We start from the raw sequence: 17,657 nt of genomic DNA on the forward strand, positions 1-17,657 counted from the left end.
GAGTACCACCAGACATTTTGAGCTCCAAGAACCTCCTTAGTTGAAATGTTTGTTTTTATTGTGTTTCTAATAAAGGCTGTTTTGGCAAATTCAATCCAAAAGACTGGTCTGTCATTCTTTAGGGCATTTTAGGGTAGGTGGGCATGAACCTTAAGGGGATGGATAATGGCTTTTTTCTGCAATACAAGAGCTATGCCAAATACATTAATTTTATTCAAAAACTCAAAATTTGAGTTGAGCACTGCTGAAACTTTTTCAGGACTTGTGCAATTTGTCCTGACATACTAGATATCCGCTTCTCGGTCACATCCCTACTGATAACATAACAACCCATTCTTGCCTAATGAGTGATTGGAGTTTATTCCAATTTCTGTTTTTTTGTTTTTTGTCCACCTGTTTTTTTTGTGGATTGACCATAAATTTTCAATAGGATCGAGATCTGGTTAGTTTTCTGTCCAGGGGGATAAAAAAGTCAGTTTTCTTCACCAAGCCATTTAGTTATCACTTTGCCTTGTGAAATGGTACCCCAACATGTTGGGATAAAGCAACGTTCATCAGTTTGGGAGAAGTTGCTCTTGGAGGATGTTTAGATACAATTATTGATTAATGGCAATGTTCTTAGGAAAAGTTAGGCTACTTTCACACTGGCGTTAACTGCAATCCGCCACAATGCGTTGTTTTGGCGAAAAAACGCATCCTGCAAAAGTGCTTGCAGGATGCGTTTTTTCCCCATAGACTTGCATTAAGCGACGTACTGCGACGGATTGACACACGTCGCAACCGTCATGCGACGGTTGCGCCGTGTTGTGGCGGACCGTCGGGACCAAAAAACGCTACATGTAACGTGTTTTGCTCACGACGGTCCGCTTTTTCCGACCGCGCATGCGCGGCCGGAACTCCGCCCCCACCTCCCCGCACTTCCCCGCACCTCACAATGGGGCAGCGGATGCTCTGGAAAAATGCATCCGCTGCTGCCGTTGTGCGGCGGAGACAACAGTGCGTCGGGCCGAGCCCGACGCTAGTGTGAAAGAAGCCTTATGAGTAATTCCACTTCTTTGGATAACCTGCAGCCCTACATATGAATGGTCTTGGGCTTCCTTTTCTATGAACAATAATTTTTCCAGTTTTCTCAGTCTGAGTCAACAGTCATTTAGACTCCATTGAAGAACATAACTTTTACCCCAGTCCTCTGCAGCGCAATCCCTGTACTTCCTGCAGAATGTCAGTCTGTCCTTGATGATTTTTCTGGGAGAGAAGTTGCTTTTCGATGCACCAAAAAAATCACTACCTTAGCATTTTGATTCTTCTTTCTGTTTTGCAGCGTTTACTGATTTGAGATAATTCCATATTTTAATAAATCAGGCTTTTATGAACTTGGCAATACCAAATGTTTTTTTTTTTCTTTACAGGGGAAAAGGTGGGGAGATTTTAAGTTTTTGTCTTTTTTATAACTTTTTTTTTTTTTTTAGTCACCTTGGGAGGTGACTAAAAATCGCTTATACTATATACAGTTAGTCCTCGGGTTACAACGGTCTCGAGTTACATCGTTTCGTGGTTACAACGCTTTATACAAAGCCTCGTTCCGACTTACACGGTTTGCGTCGTAAGTTGAACTACATGCAATAGAGTCCAGTACTGTACACTGTACCCGGTTACACGAGGAAAACGAGTCTCCTGCACGCCATAACACCCTAATTATGTAGGGTACTGTGTTAGGATAGGTGTTTGGATAGGCTAAGTGTTTGCAGTACTGTACTGTTATTATGGTACAGTACTGTATGAATGTATGGTCCGACTTACATCGAAATTCGGTTTACGACGCCGTGTAAGAACGGATCAACGACGTAAGTCGAGGACTACCTGTACTGCAATTCCACAATATATAATGAAAATCTCGGCTTGCGATGGGGCTCAGCTTATGACTGAGGATTACAGTGACTGAGAAACAAAAAAAAAAAGCAAAAGCACATGAGAACTCTGCTCCAGCTGTGTCTGTTAAAGACCCCTTCCCAAAGCGTGCATGTCATTTTTCAGGAAGGGGTTGATTTTTTTTTTTCATGAGCAGAATTGACTGTGCAATGTTTTGCAATTCATCTGATATATTTCCATAACAATCTGGAGCAGTGTTTCCCAAACCCTATCCTCACGCCCTCCAATACATCAGGATTTCCTTAGTATTGCACTGGTGAGAGAACCTGTGTCAGTTTCTGATGCCTTTTAAAGACGTTGTTCACTACTTGGACAACTTCTTCTCATACCCTCACTTGGCCCCCATAAAATAATAAACTTTATACTCACCTCCCATGCCAGTGCCGTTCCCGCGGTCTCGCATTTGCTCTCGCGTGATGTTATGACGTGATGCTGGTGCCCAATCAGGGCTGGCATTACTGTCCCCCCTCCCTCGCCTTCAGATAAATCGAATATGGAGAGGAAGTCTGAGATCAGCTGCAGCTCGGACTTCCTCTTCATGGTCGATTTGTTTGAAGGTGGGGACAGTGACTCCAGTGCTGATTGGGTGTCACAACACGGCACGAGTGCCCTGGGAAGAGCGACTACCGACACCGCGTGCTGTGTCCCACGAATGGGAACAACCTGTAATATATATTTCTTTGTGTTTAGTGTTTTCCTCCAATCAGCAAAATTCTCTGTTGTTGCTAGGCAGAATTAGACTGTGCAAGATTGTCCCTATGTCCCTCCCATAGTTGGGCTCTGTATTAGGTTGCTCCACCCTTATTCCTCAGTTGCGTCTTGAGTAATGGCTGCTGTAGACTGTGTACTGCCCTGTACAGATTACTCATTTTTACCTACTGTTCATTGTAACTAATACAAGATTTTGGAAGAAAACCGCATTTTCTCCTGGTCTTTCTACAGTTGCAGTGCCGGTGGCGTTAAACTGTCTGCGGATGCCTAGTGGTGTGAGTACGAGTTACACAATTATCTTAAGTTGTTACTAAGAATGCTTGGGATTTACAGCCATTCGGAAGAGGCAGAACATCGCGGGAACGACACCTGTACGGGAGGCGAGTATGAGCTTTATTAATTTCTGGGGGAAAACATTTTGAACAAGAAGGGGTTGCCCTAGTAGTGGATAACTCGTTTTAATAATAATAATTCCATCATCTGTGCAATACATGTTGGGGGCCAGTAGGACTGGAGTTTGGGAAACGCTGATCTAGAGTTAATGCAAATCGCCATTGAAAAATGAAGCCACAAACCTTTGTGAAAACCAAAATTTGTCAGTCTCATAACTTTAACTTTAGGTCATGACAGTATGTACATAGATTATTGGAGTTTTATCTGCTGCCAACATTTCTTTTCAGAAACATTGCATAACCATACTAAGTTATTAGAATTATAAGGGATATGTCTGCAGCCCATAATGCAAAGATAAAAACATAACAATATTGAGGCAAGCATATTATGATAGACTAGTCAATGTCATATCTCCTATATGGAGCTAAATACAATATGCATAGAGGACTAATAAGGATCAGCTGCAAAATGCAACACAAAAAACCCGAAGAAAAACAGCCATAAAGATCCTATATAAATAATTTTATTGGGTAAACATTAAAACACCAGACATGAACAGGTAAAAAAGCATAGGGAAGGGGGGCACCCATTAAACCATGAACAGGCCAAAACACAGGACCAGGTGTCCACACATCACCGAGTCACTAGCAGGGGTGCAGCACTATACAGGGTTGTTAGGAACAAATGCCCATGTTAATTAAAGACAATGCTTATAGAAGGATATTTATACCATGGGCATATGCTACACATCATAACACAAATCATCGCCGTAAGGCATAGCTACATACCTAATACTTGCAGGACCGGTGTATGGGCGGAACAGCTGGACCGAACCCCGACACGCGTTTCGGAGCAAAGAAGACGCTCCTTCCTCAGGGGATAAAAACATGAACAGCATTCACAGTGAGTTGTAAAATGACACAGTTCCCACAAACTTTGCAGCTTTCTGCCTATGCAGTGTGTAGACAAAAAACTGTCGATCGGTTTTAGGGGGATAATCTTGTAAGCATTAATAATAATTAATTATAATAATAAGATGAATATGGAGCATTATATGGCAGCACTAGTCCTCACAGATATAATATCATGCTTATAAGTGTGTTATCAAAACTAAAGCAAGCAGTCCAGTAGATGCCAGTACTGGAATCGTGTAGTCCCTACATTATGCTGCACTCAGATGAGATGGCAAAAACCTTGTGACACATTCTCTTTAAAGAAAATTCCATCTTACAGTTTTGTTGTTTCCTGATATTCCCTGTCCATTCCTTCACTTAACATTAATTTAAACCCTTAATCGTGGAGTATTTTAAAAAAAAAATCTTTTCCATTTACCCCCCTTTAACTATCCATATTAAAACCCAGTAATGGAATTGATATAATGTGAAAAATCGTAATAGAAAAAAATACAGAAGTACATTGTAGAAGTGAAATGAGCATTTATAAATTAGTGTTAAACCCAATTTAAAGCAGAGGAGTACTTTAAGGGGTACTTAAACTTTCATTCTGCCCAAACAGACAATATAACAGTTGACTAATAGGTCTCTCTCGTGTGTCCATGGAGGTAGACAGAACTTTAAGGCTGCAGCCGATCAGCTGTCGCTCTAGCACAGTGTTCCCCAAGTTTGGTCCTCAAGAGCCACCAACGGGTCATGTTTTCAGGATTTCCTCAGTATTGCCCAGGTGAGAATTCCATCATCTAGACAGGCAACAATTCCATCACCTGGGCAATACTAAGGAAATCCTGAAAGCACAACCTGTTGATGGCTCTTGAGGACTGGAGTTGGGGAACACTTCAGTCTAGTGGTTATGTGACAAACCCCAAAATGCCCACCAGAAGAGGAAGCCAAGGTGATTGCAACAGAATTGAAGGGCGGTGCCGATCTGGTAGTTTTATTCACGTTTTGAACCACCCTGTGCTTCATTTAAACAGTGTGTAAATGTAGTTGGCAACCCCTTTTTAAAACTGTTCCGCAGAAGACCTAAAGTTAAATGTTAATACTATTCTCACTTAGCTATAAATTTAGAGTGTTTAATAGGACCCCTATACATTTGTTTGCAGTGAGCTCCCAAAGAAATTGCTTACAAGCTATTCTGTATCTGAAAAACATTGTAAATGATACTTAACCTATTTAGCTAAAATTATTGTTAATTTCCTGCCTCTTATCTGTATGGAGGCTTCCTGACCCTCCCTTGACAATGATCAGGTAGTTTGCGTTTCAGCGCCGCCTTTCTATTCTCTCCCCACCTAAACCACATGATTGCTTGGCCAGACTGAGCAATCATGTGTATGGATAAGTCAGGAGAGATGGTGGTTGGTCGAAAGTTTGCAAGTGTATGGCTAGCTTCATTAATCCTTTCACCATCCTAAATAAAATATTAAACTACATGATTAAGTACAAAGCCAGTATATGTTAGGCTACTTTGTCATCTCTGAGGACACCAATGTAGACAGAAACTCGAATTTAATTATCCCTCTTGGTATATCGGCAAAATACGATTGACTACACCACTATTTGTATCTCCTATTGTTTGTTAATTCTACTTTATTTTTTCCAGATTAAGTCTTTAACTCGTAACTGGAGGCAAACCTTGTATGCGCTTCAGTTTTCTGAATCCTTGGAGGTTAATGAGGAGGAAACTAAAGTAAGGCGTAAAAAGCCAATTCCAGAGAGTCTTCTTGCACTTCCTCCCACCAAACAATTGTTGGCCTGGAATCTAGATAATGGAGAGAAAATTTTACCTCAAAATTTTTTGGAGACTGTTACATGTATGTTTGCTTCATATGGCATTATCATTTCAGTGCGCGTCATAAAACCTAATAAAGAGATGCCTTGCGATGTTAAAAAATATTTGTCTAAATACCCTGACCTTGCTACAAGAAACTCTGCCCTTGTAGAATATGAGACTCTAGATGGTGCCAGGAGAGCATTAGATGCATTCAACTCCAATCTGTGTAACACCAATTCCTTCAAGGTTATACCAGTAAGTGGGCGAGGAACATGCAAAAAAAGTGGCATGAAGGCCGATGAAATTGAAAACTCTGATTTGCCTGGTAAGAAGTTGGTAAAAAAACATAGAGTTCTTAAAAAGTTTAGACATACATTAGAGGAATCGTCCTGCTATAACTCCTCAGAGTCTGATAGTGCTCCATCCTCACCAGTTTTTGGACCTCATTATCTTGCCCCTGTCAATTTTACAAATGCTGATGTTACTTTTAGACCACAATTATTCAGCAGTCCTCGATCTTCTCCATCACTAGCACGAAAATGTTTCCCCCAACCATACCACAACTTTTCTCCCTTGGCCACAGATCTTGGAAACCGATTTCTTGCTAGCCCTGGAACCAGCCCAGAAGTTTGTCAAAGGTTTCCAGAGAATTCTCATGACAGTGGCATTTACTCTTCCAGCCCATGGGTACAGAAACGAAAAGCTGCTGCTTACGATCTACATATGGAGAATACATTCCTTCCCTGCAATTCATTAGCTGTGAAAAAAAACCCAGTCTCACTTGGGCTTCCAACTGGGGTAGTTCGCCTTCCACATGGGCCAGATGGAAGTAAAGGGTTTCACAATAGTATTGGTAGAGGGAAACTTGTTCTAAGGCATTGATGAATGTTTCTTTGCTTTTTCTTTTAAGGGCAACTGTTTAAAGAGAAGAAAAAAAACCCCTCTGTCAATTATTGGTGAAACTGGTGCACACAATACACACAATCCCACAAGTCTAAGCTTCTCTAGTTTTTTTTTTCTTAGAAATGGTTACCCTTCTTGAGATTTTTATTGCTTGCTTTGCCCTGTCCAGTTTTGTTTTTTATTTTTTTTTATCACTTGGTTCACATTGTGACAAATATTTTGTGCAGCTTAAGAGCCTCACATGTAGTTGAGGTTTTATTACGAATATTAGTTTATACCATATCGCATAATAAACCAATTGGACAAGGGTAGAACATGTAGGATACTATCAATGCCTATTTCCAATGCTTGGACAACATTTAAAAATCACAACTTGCCTTTCTCTGTTTTGTGATGTGTATAGGTGGAAAGTGTTGTTTTTTTCCCCTCCCATTTATATGTTGTAAATGAGTATATTGATCTAAAAATAAATTTAAACCATTTTGCAAATATTTTTGAACTCCACTCATGCTTTATCTAGCCAGTATCTACAAGATCAAGTAACTTCATATTTTGCATACGACAGTCTACTTTTCATTTTCTTGGCTGGACTGAAATGCAAAGCAAGCTTTATTCTAGCATTCAGTGGAATCACAGGACATTTTTCTGTATGGGTGACCCCCTTCCTTGGAATTGTGATCCACCCGCAGCTGTTAACATGTTAAATGCCGCTGTCAATCTCTGACAGTTGCATTTAAGATGCACGTGCCTGTAGTGCATTGGAAACCATGCCCACCGGCACACATCACATGACCGCGGGTCGCTGTTGGGTTGGTATGACAATCCGAGGCCTCTATGGTTTTCAAAGCTGGATTGTCCCATGGAGACTATTGAAGCTAGTGTAATGTGAAAAAAAGTTTTAAAAAATATAACAAAAATATAAAAGTTCAAATCATCCCCATTCGTCCCACTCAAAATAAAACCATAATATAAAAATAAAAAATACACATATTTGGTATCACTGTGTTCAGAATCACCCGATCTCTCAGTATATACAAATAATTAATCTGATTGGTAAATTGAGTGGCACGGAAAAAAAATTAGTTTTTTGGCTGCCGCAACATTGCGTTAAAATGCAATAACGTGTGGTCAAAAGGTCATATCTACACCAAAATAGTATCAATAAAAATGTCAGCTCTGCATGCAAAAAATAAGCCCTCATCAGCTACAGATCATAAAAAATGGAGATGCTACGGGTCTTGGAAAATGACTTTTTTTTTTTGACAAACATTGGATTTTTTTTCCCACTTAAATAACAAAGAATCTAGACATGTTTGGTATCAACGAGCTTGTGATGACCTGGAGAATCATAATGGCAGGTCAGTTTTAGCACTTGGTGAACATGGTTTAAAAAAAAAAAAAAAAAGGAAAAAAAACTTTTTTTTCAATTTCATTGCACTTTTGATTTTTTCCTGTTTTCTATATGGCAAAACCAATGGTGTCGTTCAAAAGTACAACTCGTCCTACAAAAACAAGCCCTCACATGGCCATATTGGTGGCAAAATAAAAGTTATGGCTCTGGGAAGAGGGGAGCGAAAATGGAAATACCCCTGGTCCTTAAGGGGTTAAGGATAACAATTAGGGTATTTGAGTAATGGAGTACAGCTTTGGGTCATCTTCAGTAATCTGACAATTGCTCCATTCTAATTTGTCATTTCAGAGCCCCGATTCTCTAAATCAGTAGTTTGCAAGCAGCAATCTTACCACCCAACCTATGATTACACGTAATATAGCTGATAAACATTAAAATACTGTGCACTTCATTAAATGAAATGCAATGCAAAAATCTGTTGTAGAAATCAGAACTTCAGCTGGAGAAATTTGGCTGTGAACTAACTTGTAAAGTGTTTCATTGGTCTACTGACTACTTCAGCTATGAAGGAAGTTTTAGATGTTGGATTTGAAGTCACCTGATATTTTTTGGAAGATAAGTAGCACAATTCTACATGCCTAATTGAAATAAATATACCGTAAATACTCGAGTATAAGCCGCCCCCCCAAAATTTTGCCACAAAAACTTTGAAAACGTATTGACTTGAGTATAAGCATAGGGTGGAAAATGCAGCAGCTACCGGTAAATGTCAAAAATAAAAATAGATACCAATAAAAGTAAAATTAATTTAGACATCAGTAGGTTGTGTTTTTGAATATCCATATTGAATCAGGAGCCCCATATAATGCTCCATACAGTTCATGATGGGCCTCATAAGATGCTCCATACAAAATACGCCCCATATAATGCTCCATATTAAAATATGCCCCATATAATGCTGCACAAAGGTTAATAATGGTCCCATGAGATGCTCCATAGAAACATTTGCCCCATACAATGCTACATAAAGTTGATGGCCCCATGAGATGCTCCACACATTGTGGCCCCATATGATGCTCCATACATTTGCCCCATATGCTGTTGCTGCGATTAAAATTAAAAAAAAATCACATACTCACCTCTCTTCGCTCAGGCCCCCGGCACTTGCGATAGTCACCTTCCTCGTTCCACGTGCCGCTCTGTCTTCCATCCTCTGCACTAACTGTTCAGGCAGAGGGCGGTGCGCACACTAATCGCATCATCACCCTCTTTCCTGAACAGTAAGTGCAGAGAATGGAAGACCGAGCAGCACGCAGCGGTGGAACGGGGAAGGTGACTATCGCGCAATGCTCACCTCCCCCAATATACTAATCTGCTCCGGGCACGGTCCCTGGCATCTTCCTGTGTTCAGTGGTCACATACTGCTCATTACAGTAATGAATATGCGTCCATATTCATTACTTTCATGAGCGGTACCACGTGACCGCTGAACACAGGAAGAGCTGCCCGGAGACCATCGGACATGCAGGGACCGCGCCAGGAGCAGGTGAGTATATCACAGCACCGCTCCCCCTCCCCCGCCGACCCTTCGCCATCAATGACTCGAGTATAAGCCTAGAGGGTCACTTTGAGCCCCAAAAAGTGGGCTGAAAATCTCTGCTTATACTCGAGTATATACGGTACCTGCTTGGTTGCTTTCTTAATATAAAATTTAGGCAAAGTTTGGCATGACTAGTGTCACGTACACAATTCTCAGCACCAGAGGCATAGCTAGGGTTTTGGGTCAGGGGTGGGGGGCAAAAGTTCTGAGTAGACCCCTAACCAGGTAACCTTGATTACAACTCAGTGACCTGTTGTGTTGTGAATTATGCTTTTGGGCTCCCTCCGGTGGTTGTAGGTGGTAATACAGTTGTCCCTGAGTTGCAGTCCTGGTCAGGTGTATCTGCTGATTGCAGTTCTGACTGGGGTATTTAGGCGTGCAGGATTCATTAGTCCTTGCCAGTTGTCCATGGTTGTTGGGAGGTTTTGTGTTATGACCCCAATGGCAGAGGGTCTCAGGAATAATGCTATGTCAGTAAATACAGAAAACCAGCTAATAGGGCAGTGGTAACTGGGCTGACCATATAACTAATCCTAGCACCACAAATACCAGCAGCCGGGGAACGTTCCTACGTTGATCCTAGACGTCTCGCGCCAGCCGGAGAGCTAACTACCCCTAGAAGGGAAAAGAAAGACCTTTCTTGCCTCCAGAGGAAATACCCCAAAAAGTTGGATAGAAGCCCCCCACAAATAATAACGGTGAGGTAAGAGGAAAAGACAAACATAAGAATGAGCTAGGAATTTAGCAAAGAGAGGCCCACTAGCTAATAGCAGAATATAGAAAGATAACTTATATGGTCAGCAAAAAATCCTATCAAAAATATCCACACTGGAAATTCAAGAACCCCCGAACCGTCTAACGGCCCGGGGGGAGAACGCCAGCCCCCTAGAGCTTCCAGCAAGGTCAGGAATCACATTTAGTACAAGCTGGACAAAAATGATAGCAAACAAATAACCCAAAAAACAAAGAAGCAAGACTTAGCTTAATTTAACACGAACCAGGACCAGCAAACAGGAGCAAACAGAATGTGTCTGATAACACCGATGCCAGGCACTGGACTAAGGTTCCAGGAGGTTTATATAGCAACACCCCTGAAGTAACGACCCAGCTGGGTGCAGACAGAGGGAAGGAAATCCCAGAGTGAAATCACTAGTAACCACTAGAGGGAGCCAAAAAAGTCTAATTCACAACAGTTTTGGTCCTGGATTGGTTCCTTCTGCCTTCTGCCAAATCAGCAAAGATAAGTGTCTGGTTTTGGTTTCTGTGGCACACATGCTGTGTGCTTAATAATTCTGTGCTATTCAGTGTTTTTTTTTTTTGTCCAGCTTAGATTGTGTCAGTATTTTCTCAGTCTTGTTGGATTCTCTGGAGTGGCAGATATACATTCCATGTCTTTAGTTAGATTGTGGAACTTTTTGTATTATCTGCTGTGGATATTTTTGAAAGGGTTTTAATACTGACCGCTTAGTATTCTGTCCTATCTTTACCTATTTAGCTAGAGTGGCCTCTTTTGCTGAATCCTGTTTTCTGCCTGCGTGTGTCTTTCCTCTCCTACTCACAGTCAATATTCGTGGGGGGCTGCCTATCCTTTGGGGTTCTGCTCTGAGGCAAGGTAGTATTCCCATTTCCATCTATAGGGGTATTTAGTCCTCCGGCTGTGTCGAGGTGTCTAGGGTATGTTAGGCACACCACACGGCTACTTCTAGTTGCGGTGTTAGTTCAGGTTTTGCGGTCAGTACAGTTTCCACCTACTCCAGAAAAAGTTAATGCGGCTCCAAAGTCACCGGATCATAAGTGACCCACCCTAATAGTGGAGGAGGACCTCAGCAGATGACTGTGATGATACTGAAAATAATCTCAATATAAAGACCAACATGGATATTACCGCCATATAATAATAATAATCTTTATATAGCGCCAACATATTCCGCAGCGCTTTACAGTTTAACAGTTTCAAACACAACAGTCATAGGTAACAATGTTAACAATACAGTAATAAAGCAGAATAAAACAAAATAGGCCATATGCCATATGGATAGTGGTAGATACCAGTCCTACAGAACATGTAAGTGATTACAGCACAGTTACAGATAGTGACTTCCTGCTGACGTTCTTTCTGATGGAATCGTTCATTTTTCCTCTCTTCGATCTGTCCCAGACCGACCTGACAACTTCTTCCAGCCTTGACTCGGCTACAGAGAATACAACAGACACATTTCACTTCTCATATTCCAGCCCCATCGCCATCTATTCCCAACCTGCATAAACTCCTCATCCTGCTGATACCCCAATACTGAGCCGCTGCTGCAGTATGTGACCCTATTACTGCACCTTTTGTGTGGTTGTAATGACCAGAGGTCCGAATAAGATCCAGTGAGTCACAAACCAAGACTAAGGCAGAAATCTCCAACGGTATTTACTCAAAGGCAAAACAATAAAGGTAATATGGAGAATATTAAAGTATATGCACCCCAAAGATACAACAGCTCAGCAGCAGCTGAAATCACTGTGCCAGTCCAAGGTCTCCTGAGAACTGTATGCTACAACAGACTAGTAAGAAATTTACCTAACAGGGCAACTAAACAGGAACAAGTGTAAATTGATTGTAGTGTTATAAAGGGAGCCCCTGGAATGGCACACTGAGTATAACTTACACAACTCTAATATAAGATACACCTCTAAGTAACAATTAAACACTCTGAACAGGGATACCCAGGTATCTATAGCTATGGTACCGTATCCTGAGATGGATTTTCTCTCAGGCAGGAATCCGCACAGGCTGCAGCCCAGTCCAAATCTTCAGCGCCAATAAGTTACAACAAGCTCCTCTGTATTGTCGGCGGGTGCCGAGCCCAAACGCCGGGGACTTAGTTAGTGGTCTCACGATGTTGTTTCTGCCTCTGTAGCTCCTAGGGATGCTTCCACGACAGCCCGTCCGTCTCTGTATCCGCAGTCTGTCCAGGCTTGTTCCTCCACACGATGCACAAGGGATCCACAGACTTCCAAATACGTACTGGGTTTTTAGTCAAGTCTCAGTCTTTTTAGATAAAGGGTTAGCTTTTCTTCAGAATACGCTAGCAACGAAAGTCTCTCAAAGGTTAACAAAAGGTTAGTTCTTCTCCAGGGGAACGTTAGCAAGACAAACGATGCTGAAGTTGGTTTCTTATTCGTTCAGTTTCTTATTCGGGCTGAAGTTGGTTTCTTATTCAGCAGTTTCTTATTCGGCTATTTTTTATTTTCTGTTTTTTTCAGGTTTTTGTATAAAAATAAACCATTCTGAGTATATAATAATATGCGGTCATGTGTCCTTTTGTGAATACACTTTAAAACAGATACAAAATTTAGAAGGCTGGCACAAAAATGGGCATCAAAGTGGGCACTGAGGTATGGTATTGAAGGGGTTAAATGCCTTTGTGCCACTGATCTAACACCTGATTTACATACCTAGTGATGCCCCACATGAAATCCATGTCACTCCAGCCTGGCACAAATGGGTTCTGGGCATCAGAACTGGCATCAAAGTGGGCAAATCACCCATTTTCACAGATTTGAATAAGTAACAGCTATTTTTAAGAGGTTAAATGCCTTTGTGCCACTAATCTAACACCTGATTTACATACCTACTGGTACCCCACATGAAATCCATGTCACTGCAGCCTGGCACAAATGGGTTCTGGGCATCAGAACTGGCATCAAAGTGGGCAAATTGCACATTTTCACAGATTTGAATAAGTAACAGCTATTTTTAAGGGGTTAAATGCCTTTGTGCCACTGATCTAACACCTGATTTACATACCTACTGATGCCCCACATGAAATCCATGTCACTCCAGCCTGGCACACATGGGTTCTGGGCATCAGAACTGGCATCAAAGTGGGCAAATCACCCATTTTCACAGATTTGAATAAGTAACAGCTATTTTTAAGGGGTTAAATGCCTTTGTGCCACTAATCTAACACCTGATTTACATACCTACTGGTACCCCACATGAAATCCATGTCACTGCAGCCTGGCACAAATGGGTTCTGGGCATCAGAACTGGCATTAAAGTGGGCAAATTGCACATTTTCACAGATTTGAATAAGTAACAGCTATTTTTAAGGGGTTAAATGCCTTTGTGCCACTAATCTAACACCTGATTTACATACCTACTGATGCCCCACATGAAATCCATGTCACTCCAGCCTGGCACAAATGGGTTCTGGGCATCAAAACTGGCATCAAAGTGGGCAAATCACCCATTTTCACAGATTTGAATAAGTAACAGCTATTTTTGAGGGGTTAAATGCCTTTGTGCCACTAATCTAACACCTGATTTACATACCTAGTGATGCCCCACATGAAATCCATGTCACTTCAGCCTGGCACAAATGGGTTCTGGGCATCAGAACTGGCATCAAAGTGGGCAAATTGCACATTTTCACAGATTTGAATAAGTAACAGCTATTTTTAAGGGGTTAAATGCCTTTGTGCCACTGATCTAACACCTGATTTACATACCTACTGATGCCCCACATGAAATCCATGTCACTCCAGCCTGGCACAAATGGGTTCTGGGCATCAGAACTGGCATCAAAGTGGGCAAATTACCCATTTTCACAGATTTGAATAAGTAACAGCTATTTTTAAGGGGTTAAATGCCTTTGTGCCACTAATCTAACACCTGATTTACATACCTACTGGTACCCCACATGAAATCCATGTCACTGCAGCCTGGCACAAATGGGTTCTGGGCATCAGAACTGGCATCAAAGTGGGCAAATTGCACATTTTCACAGATTTGAATAAGTAACAGCTATTTTTAAGGGGTTAAATGCCTTTGTGCCACTGATCTAACACCTGATTTACATACCTACTGATGCCCCACATGAAATCCATGTCACTCCAGCCTGGCACACATGGGTTCTGGGCATCAGAACTGGCATCAAAGTGGGCAAATCACCCATTTTCACAGATTTGAATAAGTAACAGCTATTTTTAAGGGGTTAAATGCCTTTGTGCCACTAATCTAACACCTGATTTACATACCTACTGGTACCCCACATGAAATCCATGTCACTGCAGCCTGGCACAAATGGGTTCTGGGCATCAGAACTGGCATTAAAGTGGGCAAATTGCACATTTTCACAGATTTGAATAAGTAACAGCTATTTTTAAGGGGTTAAATGCCTTTGTGCCACTAATCTAACACCTGATTTACATACCTACTGATGCCCCACATGAAATCCATGTCACTCCAGCCTGGCACAAATGGGTTCTGGGCATCAAAACTGGCATCAAAGTGGGCAAATCACCCATTTTCACAGATTTGAATAAGTAACAGCTATTTTTGAGGGGTTAAATGCCTTTGTGCCACTAATCTAACACCTGATTTACATACCTAGTGATGCCCCACATGAAATCCATGTCACTTCAGCCTGGCACAAATGGGTTCTGGGCATCAGAACTGGCATCAAAGTGGGCAAATTGCACATTTTCACAGATTTGAATAAGTAACAGCTATTTTTAAGGGGTTAAATGCCTTTGTGCCACTGATCTAACACCTGATTTACATACCTACTGATGCCCCACATGAAATCCATGTCACTCCAGCCTGGCACAAATGGGTTCTGGGCATCAGAACTGGCATCAAAGTGGGCAAATCACCCATTTTCACAGATTTGAATAAGTAACAGCTATTTTTAAGGGGTTAAATGCCTTTGTGCCACTAATCTAACACCTGATTTACATACCTACTGGTACCCCACATGAAATCCATGTCACTGCAGCCTGGCACAAATGGGTTCTGGGCATCAGAACTGGCATCAAAGTGGGCAAATTGCACATTTTCACAGATTTGAATAAGTAACAGCTATTTTTAAGGGGTTAAATGCCTTTGTGCCACTAATCTAACACCTGATTTACATACCTACTGATGCCCCACATGAAATCCATGTCACTCCAGCCTGGCACAAATGGGTTCTGGGCATCAGAACTGGCATCAAAGTGGGCAAATCACCCATTTTCACAGATTTGAATAAGTAACAGCTATTTTTAAGGGGTTAAATGCCTTTGTGCCACTAATCTAACACCTGATTTACATACCTACTGGTACCCCACATGAAATCCATGTCACTGCAGCCTGGCACAAATGGGTTCTGGGCATCAGAACTGGCATCAAAGTGGGCAAATTGCACATTTTCACAGATTTGAATAAGTAACAGCTATTTTTAAGGGGTTAAATGCCTTTGTGCCACTGATCTAACACCTGATTTACATACCTACTGATGCCCCACATGAAATCCATGTCACTCCAGCCTGGCACACATGGGTTCTGGGCATCAGAACTGGCATCAAAGTGGGCAAATCACCCATTTTCACAGATTTGAATAAGTAACAGCTATTTTTAAGGGGTTAAATGCCTTTGTGCCACTAATCTAACACCTGATTTACATACCTACTGGTACCCCACATGAAATCCATGTCACTGCAGCCTGGCACAAATGGGTTCTGGGCATCAGAACTGGCATTAAAGTGGGCAAATTGCACATTTTCACAGATTTGAATAAGTAACAGCTATTTTTAAGGGGTTAAATGCCTTTGTGCCACTAATCTAACACCTTATTTACATACCTACTGATGCCCCACATGAAATCCATGTCACTCCAGCCTGGCACAAATGGGTTCTGGGCATCAAAACTGGCATCAAAGTGGGCAAATCACCCATTTTCACAGATTTGAATAAGTAACAGCTATTTTTGAGGGGTTAAATGCCTTTGTGCCACTAATCTAACACCTGATTTACATACCTAGTGATGCCCCACATGAAATCCATGTCACTTCAGCCTGGCACAAATGGGTTCTGGGCATCAGAACTGGCATCAAAGTGGGCAAATTGCACATTTTCACAGATTTGAATAAGTAACAGCTATTTTTAAGGGGTTAAATGCCTTTGTGCCACTGATCTAACACCTGATTTACATACCTACTGATGCCCCACATGAAATCCATGTCACTCCAGCCTGGCACAAATGGGTTCTGGGCATCAGAACTGGCATCAAAGTGGGCAAATCACCCATTTTCACAGATTTGAATAAGTAACAGCTATTTTTAAGGGGTTAAATGCCTTTGTGCCACTAATCTAACACCTGATTTACATACCTACTGGTACCCCACATGAAATCCATGTCACTGCAGCCTGGCACAAATGGGTTCTGGGCATCAGAACTGGCATCAAAGTGGGCAAATTGCACATTTTCACAGATTTGAATAAGTAACAGCTATTTTTAAGGGGTTAAATGCCTTTGTGCCACTAATCTAACACCTGATTTACATACCTACTGATGCCCCACATGAAATCCATGTCACTCCAGCCTGGCACAAATGGGTTCTGGGCATCAGAACTGGCATCAAAGTGGGCAAATCACCCATTTTCACAGATTTGAATAAGTAACAGCTATTTTTAAGGGGTTAAATGCCTTTGTGCCACTAATCTAACACCTGATTTACATACCTACTGGTACCCCACATGAAATCCATGTCACTGCAGCCTGGCACAAATGGGTTCTGGGCATCAGAACTGGCATCAAAGTGGGCAAATTGCACATTTTCACAGATTTGAATAAGTAACAGCTATTTTTAAGGGGTTAAATGCCTTTGTGCCACTGATCTAACACCTGATTTACATACCTACTGATGCCCCACATGAAATCCATGTCACTCCAGCCTGGCACACATGGGTTCTGGGCATCAGAACTGGCATCAAAGTGGGCAAATCACCCATTTTCACAGATTTGAATAAGTAACAGCTATTTTTAAGGGGTTAAATGCCTTTGTGCCACTAATCTAACACCTGATTTACATACCTACTGATGCCCCACATGAAATCCATGTCACTCCAGCCTGGCACAAATGGGTTCTGGGCATCAGAACTGGCATCAAAGTGGGCAAATCGTACATTTTCACATATTTGAATAAGTAACAGCTATTTTTAAGGGGTTAAATGCCTTTGTGCCACTGATTTAACACCTGATTTACATACCTACTGATGCCCCACATGAAATC

General features: G+C 41.6%; 1 protein-coding gene across 1 annotated transcript in view; it reads left to right on the forward strand.

The window, feature by feature from the left end:
• Positions 1-7,154, forward strand: part of LOC143784679 (la-related protein 6-like) — a 105,039-nt gene extending 97,885 nt beyond the window's left edge. The window contains exon 4 of the mRNA XM_077273198.1: positions 5,590-7,154. Within this exon, the coding sequence (XP_077129313.1) occupies positions 5,590-6,642 (1,053 nt within the window). The 3' untranslated portion in view covers positions 6,643-7,154. The remainder of the gene's footprint in view (positions 1-5,589) is intronic.
• The last annotated feature ends 10,503 nt before the right edge of the window (positions 7,155-17,657 follow it).

The sequence above is a fragment of the Ranitomeya variabilis genome, chromosome 1 (genome assembly GCF_051348905.1).
Source record: "Ranitomeya variabilis isolate aRanVar5 chromosome 1, aRanVar5.hap1, whole genome shotgun sequence".
In the NCBI taxonomy this organism is placed as follows: Eukaryota; Metazoa; Chordata; class Amphibia; order Anura; family Dendrobatidae; genus Ranitomeya; species Ranitomeya variabilis.